This window comes from Carettochelys insculpta, chromosome 2, assembly GCF_033958435.1.
Source record: "Carettochelys insculpta isolate YL-2023 chromosome 2, ASM3395843v1, whole genome shotgun sequence".
In the NCBI taxonomy this organism is placed as follows: Eukaryota; Metazoa; Chordata; order Testudines; family Carettochelyidae; genus Carettochelys; species Carettochelys insculpta.
This window is the reverse complement of record NC_134138.1, coordinates 188103703-188125478: the sequence shown is the minus strand read 5'-3', so window position 1 is coordinate 188125478 and position 21776 is coordinate 188103703. Positions and strand designations below refer to the sequence as shown.

The window sequence follows — 21776 nt, the reverse complement described above, 5'->3', positions numbered from 1 at the left end:
TTAACCCTCCCTCCCGCTCATGGCCCCAAACTGCCCCCAGCCTGTAATTGTCTCCCCAGCCCACCCAAGGTTCACTTTCAAAAGCAGTGCTGCATGCTGCAACTCCTTCCTCCAATTAGCAGACCTAGGAACCAATCAAGAGACTTTAATGTGTATTTAATGGTAATTTATTGTCCCTCTTACGAGTTTTCGCCTGCGAGCGGAAAGTTTGGGAACCAGTTGTACTCACAGAGCGAGGGATGAGTGTATATCCACCATTTACAGTTTGGTTCAGTTTGACTGAGCCCACTGCCTCCCCTAATGCCCCTACCTCCCTGTGGTCCCTGCCTCATCCCAGCCTCAAAAGGGCCCCCACACCCAGCGTGAGAGGGGCTGCTGCAGCTTGAGGCCCCCCTACCCTTAGTCCTGAGCCTGCCCTGTCTATATAGTTTCCCCCTTTGTAAATAGTTGTCAGGTTTTTTGTTTTGTTTTTGTTTGTTTTTAATGTTTACAAGGTTTTGGTGTCTGTTAATAAATAGTTCTTTCAGTCAGCACCCATGTGTCCCTTATTACTGGGGGCGGGGAGAAGGGTAATGGGAGAGAGGAGTGGGGGGATGGCACGAGGGGTGGAAGGGTGAGAGGTGTGGTAGGGGTTCAGGGGCCCCAGGGACAGGTCTCTGCCATTGGAGGGCATGAAGGGTGGCTGCAATGGTGGTGGACAGCAGCCCAGCTGAGGTGAGCATGTGGGTCTGGAGATGCCAACAGTCCACGGCTCTCGGCTCTAAGCCTCAGAACTGTTCATGGGCTTAGCTGTGCTGTGGGCAGCATGGCAGGCCTCAGTAACGTGTGGTGAGGGGGGTTGGGAAGGGCCTTTTAAGGGAGTGTCTGGCTGCAGCTCCTGGAAGGGCTTGATAGCCATCCGACTCGTCTCTAGCATTTCTGTCCCGTTCTTTCAAAAGAGCAGCCGGGGCTGTATGTCTGCTCCCTTTCAAAAGGGCAGATGGCTCTTTTGAGAGAGCAGATTGAAAGATAGGTCCACTTTTCTGTGTGGCCAAGTTGTTGTGAAAGAAGATCCGGAAGATATCTTTCAGAAGATCTTTCAAAAGGTCGCTGTAGTTTAGATGTAGCCTATGTTAATCGAGAAGCCCCTTTTTGACTGTTCAGGGCCTTTAATTAATTGAGCCTCACTGTGAGATGCTCATGTGAGATCTTTCCAGAACTTCAAAGGACCTGTGCCCATGACTTTTTATAATCTCAAAGAATTTTTTGCGGGAGAGGGAACTGTGGATGACTGATAATATTTAGGAACAATCAATAATAAACTTTCAATTCTAGCAATAAATTTAGGTCACAAGGCTATTTTAGTGAAGGAAGGGCTATAAACCTGCTTTAAAAAAAAGCTGAAATTTTGCCCTAGTATTGCAGATCCCTGGAAATTGCAAGGCTGGTTCTGATTATGACACTTCTTTAGCATGTTTCTTTATCTGGAGGGTTTCCTTTAGTAAGTGGGAAAGTTACTCATGTACGGAATGTAAACTGCCAGAATGAGTCAGCCTCCTTATGACCCACTGGAATATGTAGCTGATTTTACTAGCACCACAAAGAGGCAACTCAAGGGCCTAAGTGTCAGTTCTGAAATAACTAGACTCCGACATCTCAGATTCAAATCCTGGGTGAGGCGGTTTAGCCTTCGCTGTTGTGAATTGTATAAAATGAGTACCATGACATTTAGTATATGGCATTCTTATGTATATGAGGACCCCCCATCCCCAAACTGCTCCTGGTTGGCAGAGAAAAATGCTGTTTTAAGTAGGAGGGGTTTACTCCAACTTTCTCCACCCTCAGTGGTTCTGCTTCATGTAATGCACTAGTTAGATGCTACTGTCCACCAGTATCCCCTGTAGGCTGAGTGCTTGGGCAGCTACCTGGGAGAGATTCAGGTGCTGCCCAGGTTATTGGCTGAGCATCCACAGCTATCCTAAGTGTTCAGCATGTGTTTCTGTTGGCGGTGCACATCTGCACATGCACATAACAACATTTATTCCTCTGATGGATGGAAAAAGTAAGACACAGCTCTCCACCCTGAGAGAGAGGTACATTCCACTGGCAGTGATTCTGTTTTCAGGTGGCCTGATTTTGAAACTCACTCACAGGTGTACATCAGTGGTAGTTCTGTTTATATCAGTGGACAAGATTTTACTCTAGTTACATCTGTGTATCTCCAGCAAAACTCCATTCACTTAAGTGGCCCTTGGTTTTTCAGCTCTATGAGAGCAAAGATAAGATCAGAATCAGGCTCAGTATATGATTTATGGTGTGCTTCTGTAGTCATTGATCCTCTGAAAGAAACCATACAGGTATAGGATACTATATAATTAAATAAAATGAAAGTTAAAGCTTGGTGTTATTTTTCTGTATTTTCTCGTTCATAAGATGTTTTGCTGATGATCGAACATATATCTACATTTTAATAAGTTTGTTCTCGTTTCCTTGATCTTTGGTAAGGATATCATACTCAATGGAATATATATATATGTGTGTGTATATATGTATATATGTATATATATATATATATTCACCCGTTTTAAAGAGACAGACATACCATTTGCTGAGTATAAAGCCATTGGTATTGAGTTAGAACATGTCCTGCATGTATGGCACAATCATCAGCTAAACACATACATGTAATATGTGAAAAAGAAATCAAAACCATTTGCTTTAAAAACCAGCAAAGATTTGATATGTGCAAAAAGGGGTCTGCCATTCTGTCCAAATTCATTGCTCCGCACATGTACACTAACCTGTAATTACAGAGTGATGTGTAGAACTGGCTTGCGCAATTTTTAGGAATCTTGATAACTACATGTAGCCATGATACAGCACCCAACCATGTGCTGAACTTGGATTATTTGAATGCAGTCTGAATCTTTGTTTTCAATCTATTTCTCTTTTGAGGAACATTTAGATTGTGAAGCCTATAATTTTTATTTTTGGTTTGAAGTTACCACTTATCTTTCTTCACGCTGGTGCCTGTATAGTGCTTTCTTTTTTCCTGCCAGCAAATGCTGAACCAGTCCTGCTTTAATTTTCCCTGTGGCTTATTGGCATTGTGAGACAGAGCGCAATTACATGACTGTCTAATCTGGGAATGATACCGTGAATGCCTCTAACAGTTGATTGTTTGTTATATTTATTAGATTATCAGTGTAAAATTATATCCATACTATACATTTCTAAGCATTTTTAAAAACAAATTGGCAAGACCTTATCGATTTTCAACTCTGAATAGAAATTTAATGTTATAATAGATGAGCTTGGTGCCTCCTTATTGTGTAGAGTTTTTCTCTCCAGCCTTGGTGAACTTTGGCTATCTCTAGTCAAGCATGGGTGAGGCAGAATAGTTCAAATGCAAAACTGAACTGGATCCAGCCTGAAAAGCAAAAGAGTAAGTCAGTTTCCCAGATTAGATGCATATGGAAAATAAATGAACTACACATTCATTCATTCATTCCTCCTAATTGTGATCAGATTTGTGATCTTCACATTTTTAAAAGTCCTTTTGTATCGGCACTGCTGAAATAATATATCTTTGACAGACAAGAATAAGATGGAAATTATCTTTAATATGGCATAAAAGTTTGAATAAAGAAAATGTAATGTCTCTCTCACCTTGATTATGCCAGAAGACTGCTTCTCAAATTTAATTGGTTTTGCCCTTTTTAAGTCAAAAGGAGATTAGTGGAGGTTTGCTTTTTTTGTTGTTTTGTTTTTTTTAAATGTTCAGTTAAGATTGACTGTAAACATTTTGTTCCTCTCTCTCCCCAAGACTAGCTGTAATTCTATTGTATGGTTAACATATGGAGCAGCACCTTGACTGGCAAGTATATATAATCTGAGTTTAAAATTTAAAAAAATGGCCTCTTACTCAATTTTTCTTGAAAATTTCACCAAGAGGCAGAAATGCCACAAATTGCACATGAGGGAGAATACCTGCTACAGAGTATATTGAAGAATCCAGATGTAAGCAGCACTGACATTTGGAAAATTCACATCCAAATGCTGGGCAACTTGCTAACTTTATTATCAGCCAAGCCAAACTAAATCTCCAGATGAGAACATCACTAAATTCTGAAAAATAAAGTCAAGTCTTTACTTTTGTGACTCAGGACCATCTGCAGGAAGAACAGTTGGTAGAATAGAGCAGACTGATGAAGTGGGTTTTTGCTCACAAAAGCTTATGCCCAAATAAATGTTAGTCTTTAAGGTGTGATAGGTTTCCTTGTTGTTTTTGCTGATACAGATTAACATACCCCTCTGAAATTAGAGCAGCAGACTGTAAATCATGAGACCTGGATTCTGTTTCCACCTCTCTCATTGTGCCATTGTATGATGTTAAGCAATTACATAGGCCAGCATTTTCATACTTTTCCACTAAACTAATACTAGATACCTCAGTTTTGTGGTGACAAACTTCAGAAACACTTTGGGCTTGATTTTTCAGGAGTGCTAAGCACTCAGAACTCTTGTTCATGTCAGTGGGAGTAGCTAGCATGTAGTATATCTGAAAGCCAAGTTGAGCATTCAAAATCTGAAGTCCATGTGGAAAATTTTAGCTTTGACCTCTTAGTGTCTCACTTTTCCCGTTTGGAAATTGAGAATGGTAGCACGAACCATTTTTGGAATGCAGTTGGAGATCTAAATAAATACTAAGTAGTAGTAATATTACAAAGGATGGATATAGCTATACTGTAAAGGGGAGGTGTGATTTTTCAGCTTATGCAGACATATCCACAATAGCTCTAATCTAGCTACCACACAAAAATAGCAGTGAGGATATGGGAGTGTGGCTTCAGCATGGGAGAAATAAACTTACCTGACCCCTGTTGTTAGCTTGCACTGGCATGTCTTGTCTATTTTTACCAAGCTAGCTAAGTTAAAGCTAGAGTGAATTTGTCTGCACAAACTACAAGTTACACCCCTGGTTGCAATGTAAATGTAATCATAGACGTATACACTCTTCAAAAGTGCCATATGGGATGCAACTTGCCAACCTGGGCCAGTGGGTGAATTTAGCAGGACATAAGCAAAACATACAATTCTTCACCTGTTCAGTGCCGTTTAAGTGCAGCTCACCTAGCAAGTACCTAGTTGGTTATTTTTCACTTGTCCAGTCCTGAGGGGTTTTTTTATTTTATTTAATTTTTTTCTCGGGTTTCCTAACAATAAGATATTTTCTAGCTTCATACTAGTTTTCCTTAACACAGTCCAAATATACAATAACAAAATAGCACTGAAAATTAGTCAAAGTTTGTTTTGTTTTACCCTGGAGACTACAGCAGCTATAACTGAACCCAGAAGGCTAAATTGGTTACTTCCTTGTTCTGCTTTGCAGCTGGAATGATTAGCCAGTTTGTGGCAGCAACAACAATGAAAGTTATCATTTTCACATGGTAAAATAGCCATTTATTCAATAGAATGGGGGCATATTAATTGTCCTTGGAGGCATCTAGAGATTAAAGCATTTTGTACCAGCAATGACTTAATCACACTGACAAACCAGTTGATTAAAATGGTGTTTGAATCCATCTGGCAGAAGTAATGGTGACTAACCTTCTCCCCAAGGCAAGCATATCAGCACACATTTGCCACGTCTGTTGGCTTATGCTGTGAAACAATATGGTTCCTTTCAGAGCTGGTGAGAGACTTTTGTAGCTTTTTCTGGAGTAAATGGCAGAGTGCACTCTGATGCATTTTACCTACTGCTCTGCTCTAAAGACTGTGACCCTGATTCTGGGCTCATAAAAGCTCTGCAGTGGTGTAACATCCCTGATCTTGATGATGTAGCTCTGATTTACACCCATTTGAGAGAGATCAGATTTACTTCCTGGGGGACCACCCTTTTTCCCACCTCTGTCATCCACTTTAGTCCAATGCTGGGTCGTAATCACTTTTAAACTATTATTTGCTGTTGGGTTTTGAAAAGGTGATGAAAAGCCATCTTTGAGTTAGGTACAGCTATGGCCTTTGTCCTAATGGGAACAGAATTTTCTAGTAGCCAACAGACTGCTTACTACAGAGATCTACTTTCTGACCTGCTTTTGAACTTGACTTTAGTAGCTGCCACTCCCCCGTTTGCTGTTGCGGACAGACTGGGCTAGACAGATGAACATACGGCACTTTTCTGGAGAGCTGAAGTAAGGTTTTGACACATTCTGAATACATCAAAGATTAAGACAGGAAGAACAGCTAGTACATAATGGCCTTTCATTGTTTAGCAAACAGTCTTATTATCACATGAAATCAGATGATGGACAAAAGTTCAGCTGACTTGACATGCAGCTACTGAAAACACCACTTACATTCAGGATAGAACAATATCTAAAAATGTATGGAGAAAACAAAACCCCTTGAAAATCTGTGCTAGCCACTACATTTGTATTTGTCAATAATAATTAAGAGGCAGAAGCATATTGTCAGGGAGATGGAAAAAATGCCTTTGTTTGGAATTCACTAGTTTAGACATTAGACTTTATGCCACTTGCATAGAATTGGAAGCAGGAATTTGAAGAGGTTCTTGAAAAAAAAAAGACACAGGTGTTAAAAGTAAGTTATTTTGCCAGTACATTTTTAGTCCTCTCATTTTTAGCACATGAATCTTTATATGTTACAAAGAAGTAAAAACACACATCTAGATGCTTTAAGGGATTTGGGAAAATGTATGTATTTGTACAAAACCAGCCTCACTATCTCTTGATCCTTCTGAGAAGGCACAATCCCATGTCTTTGTCGATCAAACAAAGGCAAGGGGACTGACAGCTGCTGCAAGCCCCTGGGCAAAATAGAGTAGACCCCAATTTACGCAGGAGTTGCATTCTCGCAACCCCTGCATAAGCCAGGTTTCCCGCACAACATGGGAGAGTGAAGAAACTAATGAGGGCACCAGTCCTGGTCAGTTTCCTGGCTCCAGTGAGTGGTGGGGAGGCATGGACCAGGCGGCAGCTTGGCTCCTGGATCCCCTCCACTGGCAGGAGTTGGGAAACAGACCAGCACCAGCTGCAGGAGCCGGGTGGGCAGACAGATGCAGTGGCACGGTTTCTCCCAGCTGGGGGAGCCAGGCAGGCAGAGAACTGCTGAGGCGCAGCTTCTCCACTGTTTCCCCCAGCTGGGGGAGACAGGGACTGGGGCACTTTCAATTTGCACTTAACTCACATTAATGCGAGTGAAGCGCAAATCAAAAGCATGCATACCGGGGATTACTGTATGTGGATGGGTGCTTGCAAGCAGGGCCAGAAGAGGCAAGGCTGGGGCAATGCTTCCTGGAACATAGTGCTGGGACTCCCCCAGTCCTCAGAGCCATGTGGAGTGGCATTTCATCGGTGTTTTAAAAGCTGTAAGCCTCCACCCACCACAACTTCAACTGTAGCAGTGGTGACAGCTGGAAGCTCCTGCCTCCTTTAAATCGCTGGACCTTGGGGCAACTGCCCCATTCCCTCCCAGCCTTGGGCCTGCACAGATGTCACAAAATGATAGTTCTAATTGTTCTGACTTTTGGGGAGAAGGTGGGCTGAGAGGAATCTGTTCTTAAAATAGCTTCCCAGGTGTCATCCTTCACACAATATATAATGTTATATTTGTGTAATTGTTACATCATTTATAAAGAAGGATTAATTGAATTTTCAATATAGACATGGCGTCAGCTCTAAGTATAGTATTGTTCAATATTTCAGAATAACTTGTTGTAAAGGAATGAACAATATAGACGTAACAATTTAAAATGCTGACATTCTATTTTGTTAGCTGTTGTCTCTTTGCCCCATGATTGGTACTTATAATGCACTAACTACTACATCTGTGTATAACTGTAGTAGTCCAAGAGCAAGTACTGGCACTATAGGGAGATTCTCAGCACAAATATCTGTTGTTATAGTAAAGAGCAGAGAAAGGTATTTGAAAGGTCTTAGTTGCTGCAGAAAATTGGTTTAGTTGCATCTAGCTCAGCACTTCTGTGAATGCTGCTCTTCTGGAGTTTAAGGCAGCATACTGTGAATACCAGGAACTTCTCAGCAGTCTTCATTTGCATCTGTTTCCCATGGGATTATAGGGAATATGTCACCTTTCACCTCTTACTATCACATTAAATCAGTTGATGGACAAAAGTTCAGCATACTCGACATGCGGTTACTGAAAACACTGCTTACGTTCAGGACAGAACAGAATTTAGAGGAGTAGGCCTTTCAGCCTTTTGCCTCAGACACAAGCTCTGCACCTGTTACAGGGAAAAGAATCTTCCATTACCTGTAATGTTCTGTAGACTGCATAGGCTCCATTGTCCTATAGAGTTGGTGCGTCTGACCTCTTAAATACACTTCCTTCCTTGGGATTGAGATCTCTTGTATGCATTGTGATTTTGCAGCACCTTTAGGGTGACACAGGATCTGAGTCTGATGTGGCTAGAGGTTCAGAGGCAGCTGGTGTAAATTATTAATCGCCATTGAAGACGTAACAGTTTATACCATCTGAAGATCTGCTTCTACATATATTATATGTACTATACAGTCAGCCCTCATTAAACAAGTACTTTATTTACTAGGACTTGCTTAAACGAGGGACGCATATACTGACCTTTTGTTCACTGGACGAGTGAACTCCCCCTGCTAATACAAGACTTACCCCTCCCCGCAGCCCCAACCCACTGCAGCCTGACCCCCCCCCCGCAGACCCAAACTGCAGCAACTTAAACCCCCCACTGACCCCTGTGCACATGAACTGCTGCAACTTAAACCACCTGCCAGCCCCCACATGCCAAAACTGCTGAAACCTAACCCCCCCACCGACCCCCACCCACCCAAACTGTTGCAACTTAAACCCCCGCCAGCCCCCGCAAGCCTGAATCACCACAATTTGAACCCCCTACTGGCCCCCGTATGCCTGACCCGCCAGAACTTAAACCCCCCCCACTGGCCCCCACACATTCCAACTGTGGCAACTTAACCCCCCCCCGTTGGCCCCGTGCACCTGAACCGCCGCAACCTAAACCCCTTGCCAGCCCTGTGTGCCCGAACTGCCGAAACTTAAATCCCCCATTGCCCCGCACACCCGAACCATTGCAGCCTAACCCCCGTGGTCCCTCAGACCAAAACTGTCACAGACTTAACACACACCACACTCACACCCCACCGGCCTCACAGACCCAACCTGCAGCAGCCTGAACCCTGCCCCCCACTCCACCCCACTCGCCACCATCTTTTAACTCTCCCTCCCACAGATGTCCCCAAACTGCCCCCAGCCTTTAACCCCCCACAACCCCAGGTTCACTTACCTTTCAAAAGCAGCCCCACCTGCCGCCACTCCGAGCACTTGGAACCAATCAGAGACTGTTACACATATTTTAATAGGAGTTTAGTGTCCCTCTTACGAGTTTTCACCTATGAGCAAAAAGTTAGGAACCAATTGTGCTCATATAGCGAGGGATGAGTGTACTATATCTTTGAGAACATTTGTCTGTCTATGCCTGAGTCAGTCTGTCTATTCAAGAACTCCTAAACAGTAAGAACTAGGACCACAAAATTCAGTGTGCAGCTTCATCTTAGCATAACTTAACAAGGTTAGGTTTTGATTGTTCCAGGAAAACAGGGTATGCCCAGAATACCATTTCTTCTCAAAAAAAACAAAACAAAACAGAAAAGAGACAGAATCACCAGGCAGGACTGCCCCAGCCCTGAGCCTGGGAGAGGGTTCAAAAAGCTTCATCCTAAATCTCCCTGCATGTCCTGTCATGATGAAGTGGGATGTCTGAAGATTTTATTCCCCTAGTTAGGTTGCATGTGTTTCCTACTGTTCTGTAGCAAACTGAGGTGGGTGCTTCAGTTTCCCTAGGCACAGCATCAGTGCATAGTCGTGATGGGAGTTTCACTGTGATGACTTCTCACCTGTAGACAATGGCCCTCCATGCTTTTGTAACATAGGCAACCAGGTGACCCCTTTCTTCCCCAGGAGACAGGAAGGAGGAGGGGCCTGGCTGGGTTGAAGGGAGCCGGGCTGTTGAGTGAGGGAGTCTCATCTGGATGGATAAGGATGAAGCGGGGCCAGGGCCTCAGCTCAGGGACCCCCCTGGGCTCCTCTCCCCAAGATGGATTGTACTGACTGCTTCTGGTTTCTTTGCTGACAAGTCTGTTCCACACTGTGTCCCTGTTGACTAATAAACTTTCTATTCTACCTGCTGATTGAGGCTGCAGATGGGGTGCAGGGCCTGGTGATCTCCCCACTCTGTGACACCCCTCTCTCCGTGCCTGGTGAGCACTGACCTGCGGAATCGTGTCCCTGGGTCCCTGCTGCCTGGGCCCCAGGACTCTGTTCTCGTGCTGCCTGCCTCCTCCCTGCACGACCCTGCTCCCTGCTTCCTCATTTGTGCTCCCTTCTCTCCAGATTTGTTGTGCAGATAGAAGTAAAATCTGGATTGCAGATTGGATGAGGAGTTGAGCCTGGCTGATGCAGATCCACATTTCTGTATCTGTACAAGGCTCTGTCTATATTCTTTATTCCTATATGTATACATTAACATTTACCAACGTTAAAATGCACATTGCTTGTCCCCAGTTTACCAGACCACTCAGAGGTGTGTAGGGCTGGAAGGAACCTCAAGAAATCATCATCCTCTACCTTGAGACAGCATTAACTTAAGTGATGAGCAGAAGCAGCACCATTCTTACCCATAGGCAAAATACATGGCTGTGTAGCACACCAAGAAATTTGGGACGCCATTGAGTCTTAATGTTCACCCACCTACCTCTTCCCTAGCCCTGCTCTGTAGCTCTGCTTCCTCTGAAGAGGCTCTAATCAACTTAAAAGTGAAAAATCTCCCAGACATTGAACCTGTGAAAGAGCCACTCAAGTGGTAATGAAGCCTTTTAACTGGCATTTGATAACCCCAGGTATACACAGTCAGTTTCTGAATTTACTGTGTTAATCTACAGGATCTTAAAATCACATCTTTAAAAAATTTCATCCTTTTCCCCACAGGCTGCCATTGGGCATAGAGGCACCAGTTTAATACTACTGCATAGAGGCCCATAAATCCTAAGGACATCCCTGAGTGAAAGGAACTGCTTCAACAATGAAGGATAATGCATCACAGAATGTGTTTAGCTCATTTGTTTTGACAAGCATACTTGACATCTGTTTTCTACTCATAAGTCCCCCAGACAGTAATATCTGAGTGCCTCACAAACAGTAATCAGTTAATCTTCAGAATGCTGTGAGAAAAGGAACGTTTATTATCTCTGATTTGGGGGAAGGGAACTGAGACAAAAAGAAGAGAAGTGACTTGCACAAGGTCACACAGCTTATGCAGAGCCAGAACTGAATCCAGGTCTTCTGAATACCCGGCTGGTTCCTTAACTACAAGGGCATTCTTTAAATGTGTTATTAATGTTAAATATTTTTGTCTTAGCAGTAGGCTAAATCAATGCAATCTTCTGTTGTTAAAGCTTTGCTGAGAGGCACAGGTGGTGAAAATGTCTTTTTCTGTGACATTTAGAGGTTTTGGGAGTAGTGAAATGAAAGTTAGTGCTGATCTACTTTATGGGCTATAAGTGGGATATAGTCAAGTTTACCTTCTTTTTTTTGGTCTTTTGATGTATTTTTTTTTTCTCTGTGGTCATGATACATAGTTCACGTCGTTTATCCCAAAGACTATTACCATAAGACATGAGGATCTCATAAAGTAGCTTGAAAAACAACTCAGTATAACAGAGGCTTGAATTAATTCATATTTTCATGCTTTTTAGCTAATAGTTTTCTTATTGTTGTAATTCAGTTTTTGATTCATATCTCTGGCACTCTGTTCTGCTGTAGCAGCTTTGAGATATCCATTTGTCAGACTGTACATATTACAACCATTTAGTTGCTTTTCCTGACACAGATTCATTGTGTACATTTCACACACAGATTTACTGCTGTGCACCCCGTGGATTCTCATATTAATAAATTGTCTCATCTTCAAAAACACATATAAATGGATCCCTTGGATATTGCTTCATAGCTCTGTTGCAGTTCCATAGTCTCCATGTGGCCAGCACACAAGCACAGACATTCTATTGATGTAAGAGCCAAGTCAAGATATTGCCTCTGATTATAAGAGAACTCTCTATACTGTTGGTTTTAGGGTAGCATCATCCTCATATCATATTCTGCTTTCTTCTCGGTCAGAAAATTATTAAAAGCAGGTAAGAGGAGGCCTATGTGGCAGAAACTATTTCAGAAAGTACTCGAATTCATCCTCTTTCTCTTGCACAGTAAGATTAATTTAATTTATTTTTGTAATGCCTGACTTCGATGGTCACCAGATGGTGACTTCAGATTCTGAACAAGTGTGGTTTTGAAACAAAGCAGCAGGTATTCATTAACAGGTTGATTAAAAACAAACCAACAACCCCCTTCCTCCTCACCAATCATAAATTCTCTTTAAAAAAAAGTTAAATTTCCCTCTTATACATCAGAAGAATTATACATTAGCATGATTCTAGGTATTGGAGTGATCCTAAAAGAATCTTCCACATCCAGTTAATTTTATTTTCAGGTTAAAAAAAGGCTATTTCTAATTGCTGTGTCTGCAACTTAAGCCTAGTTTCTTGCTGGGCCTTGTATCACCTCTAGTAATAAAGATACCCAAAATCAGAATATAGTTGATATTTTTGTTAATGAGACTTTATATGATGTGGAAAATCCAGCTTGTTTATCTGTCGGTACTGCATATTGCTTCAGTAGTGACAACTTGTGAAAACTTATTTTTGTCATGAGTAATCAGATATGAGTGAATAACAAGTAGAGAAAAAGCAGCTGATGGAGCAGGCTTTCTTTTTTTCCTCCAAAATTACTTTTGGTCAAGTTCAAAGATTAAAAATGAGAGCATTTTGCAAAAATTCTAGATTTTGTGATGAAATTTAAAATGAGATTTTTTTCATATGCAATATTTATGAAAAATTAAAAGCCCAATTTCAAATAAAAATGTCTGTATTAGTGGTAGGCGTTAAGTTACCTGAAAAGTCACTTGGTTAAGTAGATTAAGCACAGATCTGGGAACGATGCAGTCCTTTTTTGATCAGCACCTTTATTACTGATAGACATTAACAATAATTTGATTGTTTTAGAAGTGCTGTGACCTGCAGATTCCCAGAACTCCTGTATTAGAATTGCAGTTGCATATGTTCTGTCCTTTTTTATCAATCCAACTGAAAAACAAGAGACTATTTTTTAAAAGAGTATCTCTATGTCTCAGTTTACCCATTTGCAAAAGGAGCATGTTACTTATTTATTTAATGACTAATATTTGTAAAGCATGATATACATCTACAAATACTAGTTATCATTATATTCATTTTAGAAAAGAGAAACATATACCATTGTGTTGTTAAAACCCATCCATAGCAGGAGGGATTTTCTGCAAAATTTCACAGAATATGTTTATGATAAATTTGATACAAGTTTTTCACCAAATATGTCCCGCACTCTCTTGAGTTATTTCTTAGTCATTTTTCTGACCATCCCTACTTTTTAAGAAAATTCTGTATGTTTGCCTATCTAATTTTGCTATTCCCAACTTTACTTATTTCTTTACACCTGTCAGAATTACTCCTATTATATTTAAAAACTACTGAAAAGATACCAGTTATTAATAAATGGCATAAAGTTAATGCCTTTACTCCCTTCAAAATAGGTAAATTAAAAATACTGCTCAGTGATAACTTCATCTTGTTATTCCTTGGCAGCTATTTTACACAGTCAACCATGCATTACTAGCAACCTCCAGTGCTGTATAAAAGCATGTATTATGTTCAGATTGAAAGGATAATGGCTTTCTATTGTTCTTCAGTGAAACATTGATGTATCGCTGGTGTAAAAAAAGGCTAGACGCCAGGGAGACACTATATATGTAGGTTTTTTTTTCTTTGACTGTTTAAAAAGATAAGTGAGCTGAAAAAGAGGCAAGTGTTATTTCTCTGTAAATTGTGTGCCAGCAAGTTTATCACTGAACACTGTAGATTATGTTGAGTGGAGTAATCAGGAGGAAGAAAGGGAGGCTAAAATAACAGAGTGATAAGACTATTTTGACTCCACAATCAATCCCTCCTTGACTTCTGCCCTTTGGGTGGAAAGTTCTTATGTTTCAAAACAACATGAGGTCAACTTCCAGATCCTGCTGTTATTTTCTTTCTTACTGGTATTTACTTAGACAGTAGTTGCTGAATATATTTGCATTCTTTGTTGTGTCAGTGTTACCTGATATCACTGTACCTGTGGAGAAAATGGTGGTTTAGGTGACCATGAATTTATGGAGCCATTAAATCAGTACAGTTAGTTTGGACACACACAATTCCCTTCAAAACAACCTATGAAAATGTTATGTTGAGAGCATAAATCACACCTTTGTTCTTGAGTTTCCCCATAACTCTTACGAGCACATGGATACAATTGCTTGATTAGTGATCCAGTGGTAGTTCTGGCCTGTGGAAAGACGTGTGGGAGCCAAATTGTCATGGAACGGTGGTGGGGCCTCCAAAGTGAAGCAATAGCTACTAAGTAGTGAGTGAAAGTATAAGGTTAAGATGATATAGGTAAATCATTGGATGTAAGAAGCTTAAACTCTCTCCTAATTTCAGTCCCTCGTCCCTCCCTTTTATTGGTTGGTTGGTTGGTTGGTTGGTTGGTTTGAGCAGAAGTAGGGCTCAGATAATTGCTTTCCCAACAAATGACCCCCAGACTTAAATGTACCTCCCCTACATTTAGGCCAGGTCTATACTAGACCTGAAAATTGATCCTAGATATGCAATTCTATCTATGACAATTGTGTAGCTGGAATCAACATATCTAGGATCAACTTATCGGGCCATCCTCACGGGAAACTCTCCTGTTGACCTCCCTTACTCCTCGCAATAATGGGGAGTGCCAGGGTTGACTGTCAAACCCTAATAGTTCAATTTCGTGCATGCCCACTGTAGGCCTGAAATCAAACCCTGGAAAATTGACCCTGTCTGGGTTGATGTTCTGGTAAGTATGGACATTCCATATGGCACGGTTTACCAAGGAGTCTGAGAGTACATGCACTCACCTGACATAAAAAAACATCTGGCTGTGGAAGAAACTGACACATGCAAGCAAATTGAAAGATTTAATTATCTATAGGTGTCCTTGTTGTGGCTAACCATTGTAGTAAATTAACATCAGCCACACCCTTCTGAACACTCTGCATGGGCCTTGGGTCGTGACTTTGATATTGAAACTTTGACTCTATTTCCTAACGTTCATTATTTAATTGCTTTTTTAAAAAGTGTAAATTCTTGGAGACTGTTCTGCAGCCAATGATATGAGACTTCAGTCAGCAAGGTATAACTTTAAACATGTAAGTAGGCCCACTGGCTTTAATAGGACTAGTCACTTGATTAAGTACCTTGCTGAGCCCAGGCCTTCAGTATAAAAGGACCTTAAGCATATATTTTACTTTTGAGCATGTGAGAGTAATCCAGCCTCTGTTCATCAAAGCATTTAACATGAGTAAATCATATTGAAGTCAATGGGATTAAGAACATGCTTAAAAGCTTTGCTGAATCAATGCCATAATCCCTATAAATTTACATATGTGATTTCACAAATGCCAACTTTGATTTTTGAGGGATGCAACCTTGTGGCTACCTTTGAGGCTTGAAAAGTCTCTACCTTTTTGTTTGCCAAAGCACCTTTGAACCTTGCATTTGTACAAAGAAGCTGTTCATAATATTTTTAAATCCTTCCAAACCAGTCATAACTTTCCCCTCTTCAAAATGGCAGTTTGGTGGTGGGCTCATCTAGAGGGTGCAAATTCCTACAGTGGTCCCTTGAGGTCCCCATTCCTTTCAGAACTCTGTATGTATAAGATTATACACACAAAGGGTGCATCTACACTGGCAAGTTCTTTCGTAAGAGTTTTTGAAAGAAGGGGGTTCTTTTGAGAAATCCCACAGAGCGTCTACACTCAAAAAGTGTTCTTTTGAAAGGAAATAGATCTTTAGGAAGATTTCCATTTCTGGAAGTGTGCCCGCTTCCAAAAGAGAATGTGTGTAGACGCTCCACAGAATTCTTCTTCCAAAAATGCAGTCCTCCTGGCACCTGATTTTTGATCCCTGGCCCATTCTTTTGAAAGAGTGGGGGCTATGTGGACACTCTCTTCGAAACTGCAGGTGACTCTTTTGATCCGCTTTTTTGGGTGTGGACATTCTATTTGAAAGAAGTTCTTTCAGAAGAGATCTTCCAGAATGGCTTCTTTTGAAAGACCTCTGTAGTGTAGACGTATCCACAGAGCCAGTCCTAGGGGTTGGTGAGCAGGGCCATCTCCCAGCACTGCCAATTTCACAGGGATGCCAAAATGGACTAGCCCATGCGGGGTCAGAGCCAGTGGGCACTTGCCGTGCGGGGACAGGGCAGAGGCAGGGGCACAGCTTAGCGGCCTGGCACTTGGGGCATGCTGCAGGCAGATGGGGGGCAGCAGGGCCCAGTGGGAGGGCACACCTGTTGGGTGGGCACACCTGGTGCCTCCCCCTTTCCCCCCTGCCCAGCAGCCTCCATTTGCTCGGGGATGCCAATTAATTAGGACTGGCCCCACACACAAAAATGGTGAGGCCTGTGGCACTTCAAAGACTAACAGATTTATTTTGGCATAAACTTCAGCCCAAATAAATGTTAGTCTTTAAGGTGCCACAGGATTCCTCATTATTTTTGAGGATACAGACAAACATGGCTACCCCCCCAATACAGGCTGGATCTCCATGGTCCAGCGCCCTCAGGACCAGACTGGTCCTGAACAAGGGAATTTGCCAGACCAGGGATGGTATCCTGCTGCCAGCCCCTCAGCAAGTATGGCCAGCTGGCACCCTACCACCGTGCCCTCAGCCCCGGTTCCCAGCCCTGCTGCAGACTGCCCTGGCTCCTCCACAGTGGTCCTCTTTCCCCACCCTCCCACAGCTGCCGTGGCAGCCCTAGCTCCTAGCTCCCAGCCCTTCCATGGCCATCGGGGCAGAGTAGGGAGCTGAGCCACTGCTCCCTTGTGGCGTAACTCCCCAGTGCCCTGGGCGCACAGCACCCCCACTACTCCCTAGCCCTGGCGGTGTTTGTGGCTCCCCCTCCCTTGTGGGGCTGCTGCTCCTGCCTGTGGCTCCCCAGCCACTACTGAGCACTGCTCTGGCTGCTGGCCTCTCTGGTGCAACAACAGAGAGCAGAGAGTACCGGATTTGTACTTTAGACACACAAGTACATATATGGGAACAGGTGGGGTTTTTTTGCCCCTGTCTTGTAGGTACGAATTTTACCCTCGTTTTATATTTGAGTTTTAATTTCTCTTAGCTCCAAAATATTTATAAAATAAATGCTGCATCTACACGTGCACGCTACTTTGAAGTAGCGGCACCAACTTCGAAAAAGCGCCCGTCACGTCTACACGCGTCGGGCGCTATTTCGAAGTTAACTTCGACGTTAGGCGGCGAGACGTCGAAGTCGCTAACCCCATGAGCGGATGGGAATAGCGCCCTACTTCGACGTTGAACGTCGAAGTAGGGACAGTGTAGACGATCCGCGTCCCGCAACGTCGAAATTGACGGGTCCTCCATGGCGCCCATCAGCTGGGGGGTTGAGAGACGCTCTCTCCAGCCCCGCAGCTCACTGGTGGCCGCGTGGAGCGGCCCCTTAAAGGGCCCCTCCCCCGCCCTGACTGCAGGAGGCTGTGGCAACGTGCAGGCTGCAGGCTGCACACGCGGCGAGGAGCCTGCAGAGACCTCAGCCTCCGACAGCAGCCATGGCAGCCCAGCAGCCCCCCCAGCGCCCCCAGGGGACCCCCCCCAAGGGCAGCCAGGGCAGCCAGCCCAGCCAGAGGGCCAAGCAGTCTGGAAAGCGGCAGCGGGGCCCCTCTTGGACGGAGGCCGAGATGCGGGACCTGCTGGGGCTCTGGAGCAAGGAGGAGGTGCTCCAGGTAATGGGGAGCAAGAGACGGAACGCGGATGCGTTCGCTCGGCTGGCCGACGGCCTGGCTACCCAGGTTCACCCTGCCCGCACTCCTGACCATGTGCGCAGCAAGGTGAAGGAGCTGCGGCAGGGTTACGCCCGGGCCCGGGATGCGGCCAGCCGATCTGGGGCCGCCCCAGTCACTTGCCCCTTTTACAGGGAGCTCAGGGACATCCTGGGCTCCCGGCACACCTCCCCCCGTCCGGCCACCCTTGACACGTTGGCTGACGAGCCCCAGCAGGCCCTGCAGCCGGGCTCCGGCCCGGAGGTATGCCCCGCACCCCGGGGGTCCCCCCCGGAGGCCATTCCCGGGACATCGCGGCAGGGGGAGGAGGAGGAGGAGGAGGAGGGGGGCTCCTCCTCCACCGATTCCAGCCTGCAGATCCTCCTCCTGCCATCCCGGAGCAGCAGCAGGGCCTCCGACCCCCGGGGATCTCCGGACCATGGGAGCGGACCCACAGGTAGGTACCCCTCTCTGGTGGACACCCCGGGGCTGGAGGGGCCGGGGGAACAGAGATGTGTCCAGGGCCCCCCACACGCTCACATGGCCATGGCCCCAAGGACACCAGGGACAGGGCCCTCACAGCACTGCAGCCAGCAGCCCCTGCCCCCCGCCACCCTGCATGACAGTGCCATGCCCCATCCCCAGGCCAGGGGGGAGCGGAACCTCGAGGGGCCCCCGGGCGGAGGGGGTGGGACACCCCGCAGCAGCAGCATGCGATGGAGTGCGGGGAGTGCCAAAGGGAGACCCAGGCTGCAGATGAACCACCCGAGCCGAGGAGCTCCCAGGGCCAAAGGAGGATCCTGGCGCTACAGCTGGCAGGTGACACCTCTGCCCTGAACAAACAGGAGGGAGGAGCCGAGCTGGCTTGGAATTGGGGGGCGAGGGCGGGGGCCACAGGTAGAGGCTAGGGGAAGGGAGAGCTGGTAGGCAGCCAGCCTGAGGAGAGGGAAAGCTGCATCCCAGAGGGGCCCCCCCTTGGGGTCTTCTCCCCACGACGGGTTGGAAGGACTGTCTCTTCCGACAGCTGGTGCTGTCACTCCTGCCAGAAACTGGCCAGCTGTGGCCTAAGAAACCTCTCCTGCTCTCAGACCCTGCGGGCTGAAGTGAGAGTCGCTCCCACCAGGGGACGGGCTGCAGGGCAGGGGGACCCCTGAACCCCATCCATCACAGCAGCATCTCCCGGGGACGGGGATGGGGAACCTGCAGCACAGGGTGGGGGGGACAAAGGCCACGGCTCGGGGACCACACTAACGCCTGTCTCCATTCTTCTTTCCCCCCTCCTCTCCTGTGTCCTGCACCTGCACCATCCGAAGGACCGGAAGAGAGCGCCGGCGAGGCGTCGGTCGTCCTGGAGACTCCTCCGGGACCCTCGCTCCAGGGAAACCCCTCGGCCGAGGAACCACCGGCCCCGCGGAGGGCAAGACGGCGGACCCCGCGCCTACTACCGGCGGTGGCCACAGACCCCCAGCTGCTGGCCATCTTCCGCCGGCAGCTGGAGGTGTCGGAGCAGCACCTCCGGCTGCAGGAGCAGGCGCTGGCCTGGCACCGAGAGGCATGGGGGGCCCTTCTCCAGACCGTCAACCGGCTGATTGACTTCCTGGCCCCCCATGCCGCGCCGGCCGCGCCACCGCCCGCCATGCCCGCTCCTGCAGCCCCACCACCGGCTGCTCCAGCCGCCGCCGGCCCGTCCGCCGTCGCCCCACCACCTCCCCGTGAGGGCCACCGCGCCGAGGGACCCCTGGAGCCACCCGAGACTCGCCGGCGCCGATATCTTCCGGTGGAGCCTGCTCCCACCCAGCCGCGGACCAGACTGCAGGCCCGCCGGAGCTCCCGGCCGGGAACGCCCACTGGGGGCCTGTAGGGGGTGAGGGGCCCGGGACGTGGCCCCCCCCCCCCGATGGACAGACTTTGGGGACTGGGTGGGTGGGTGGTGTGGGTGCTGCCCCTGCTTGCCCCGTCCCCCCTGTAAATAGTTCTCCCCGTTCTCCTCCCTGCTTTTTGGTTTTCTTTTGTTGATGGCGCACCCTGCTTGGAGTTTATTGTTGTACATAGTTTTATTCGTGCCCATCTTGCTTTTGTTACATGTTTGTCCCTCCTTTTTGCTTTCCCTTTCACATGTCTATAGTTTTCTATTTAAAAAAAAAAAAAGGTTCAGCCAAAGAAAACATTTACGTTCACCCACAAGTTCGTGCTGTCGTTTCTCCTGGACGGGGGGGGGGGGGGGGGCGGTGGGGTGCTCCATGGTGGTGTGGGCGTTGAGGCAGGAGTGTGGGGGAGGAAGGGGCGGGCAGTCGGGGGCCTGGGCAGAGTTCACCCCGCGGCCTGGTCGTCGAAGTGGGCCCGCAGGGCTTCCCGGACCCGGGTCCCCTCTGGGTCCACCTGCCGACTGGGGGCAGCAGGTGGCTGGACGTGTGCCCTGCTGGCCTCGGCGGCCCAGCCCTGAAGGAAGGTCTCCCCCTTGGTCTCGACAAGGTTGTGCAGGGCGCAGCAGGCACCCACAATCTGGGGGATGTTGTTGGGGCTGGCATCCAGGCGGGTGAGGAGACATCGCCATCGTCCCTTGAGGCGGCCGAAGGAGCGCTCCACCACCTGGCGCGCACGGTTCAGGCGCTCGTTGAAGCGCTCCTGGCTGGCGGAGAGGTGGCCCGTGTAGGGGCGCATGAGCCACGGCCGGAGGGGGTAGGCCGCATCTGCAATGATGCAGAAGGGCATGGTGGTGTCCCCCAGAGGGATCTCCCGCTGGGGGATGTAGGTCCCCGCCTCCAGCCGGCAGCACAGGCCCGAGTTGCGGAAAACCCGGGCGTCGTGGGTGCTGCCAGGCCAGCCCACGTAAATGTCCTGGAACCGTCCCCGGCTGTCCACCAAGGCCTGCAGGACGACTGAATGGTAGCCCTTCCGGTTCACGTATCGGCCTCCACTGTGGTCCGGGGCACGGATGGGGATGTGGGTCCCATCCAGAGCCCCGAAGCAGTTGGGGAAGCCCAGGGTGGCAAAGGCGGCGACAGTGGCACGTGGGTCCCCCAGCCTCACGATACTGTGCAGGAGCATGGAGTTGATGGCACGCACGACCTGCAGGGAAAGCACATGGGACAGCCCCAATGAGGGGTTAGCAGGGTGTGCATGGCCCTGCCCTGGCCCCCCTGGCCTGCCCTGCTCTGCCCTGGCCTGCTCTGGCCCCCCTGGCCTGCCCTGGCCCCCCTGGCCTGCCCTGCTCTGCCCTGGCCCCCCTGGCCTGCCCTGGCCCCCCTGGCCTGCCCTGCTCTGCCCTGGCCCCCCTGGCCTGCCCTGGCCCCCCTGCCCTGGCCTGGCCTCCCCCTGTGGGTTCTCTTACCTCCATGAGGACAGCCCCAACGGTGGCCTTTCCGACGCCAAACTGCTGCCCCACGGATCGGTAGCTGTCCGGAGTGGCCAGCTTCCAGACAGCGATGCCGACCCGTTTCTCCACAGGGAGGGCACGCCACATGGCAGTGTCCCGGTGCCTGAGTGCGGGGCTGAGCCACTGGCACAGCTCCAGGAATGTCTGTCGGGTCATCCTGAAGTTGCGGACCCAGTGCTCGTTGTCCCACTCCCCAAGCACCAGGCGCTCCCACCAGTCGGTGCTGGTGGGATGGCTCCACAGCCGCCGGCGTGTGAGGCGGGGGGTGGAGCGGGGTGCTGCAGGGGTAAGGGCTGAGCCCCGCTGCCCCGGGGGCATCTCCTCCCCTGGGGCAGGATGGTGCTCAGCTGCCCCCAACATGACAAGAGCCAGGGCAAGCCCTGCTCCTGCCAG

General features: G+C 47.4%; 1 protein-coding gene across 8 annotated transcripts in view; it reads left to right on the top strand.

The window, feature by feature from the left end:
* The window catches only part of BBS9 (Bardet-Biedl syndrome 9), a 547267-nt gene that overhangs the window by 436664 nt on the left and 88827 nt on the right, over positions 1 to 21776 (top strand). For 2 of the 8 annotated variants that reach the window (XM_074988124.1, XM_074988122.1), the window contains one exon: positions 10999 to 11132. The exons of the other annotated variants lie outside the window; for them this stretch is intronic. In XM_074988124.1, coding sequence (XP_074844225.1) covers positions 10999 to 11052 — 54 coding nt within the window. In that variant the 3' untranslated portion in view covers positions 11053 to 11132. Of the gene's footprint in view, positions 1 to 10998; positions 11133 to 21776 lie in introns of those variants that run through there. 8 annotated transcript variants of the gene reach the window in all.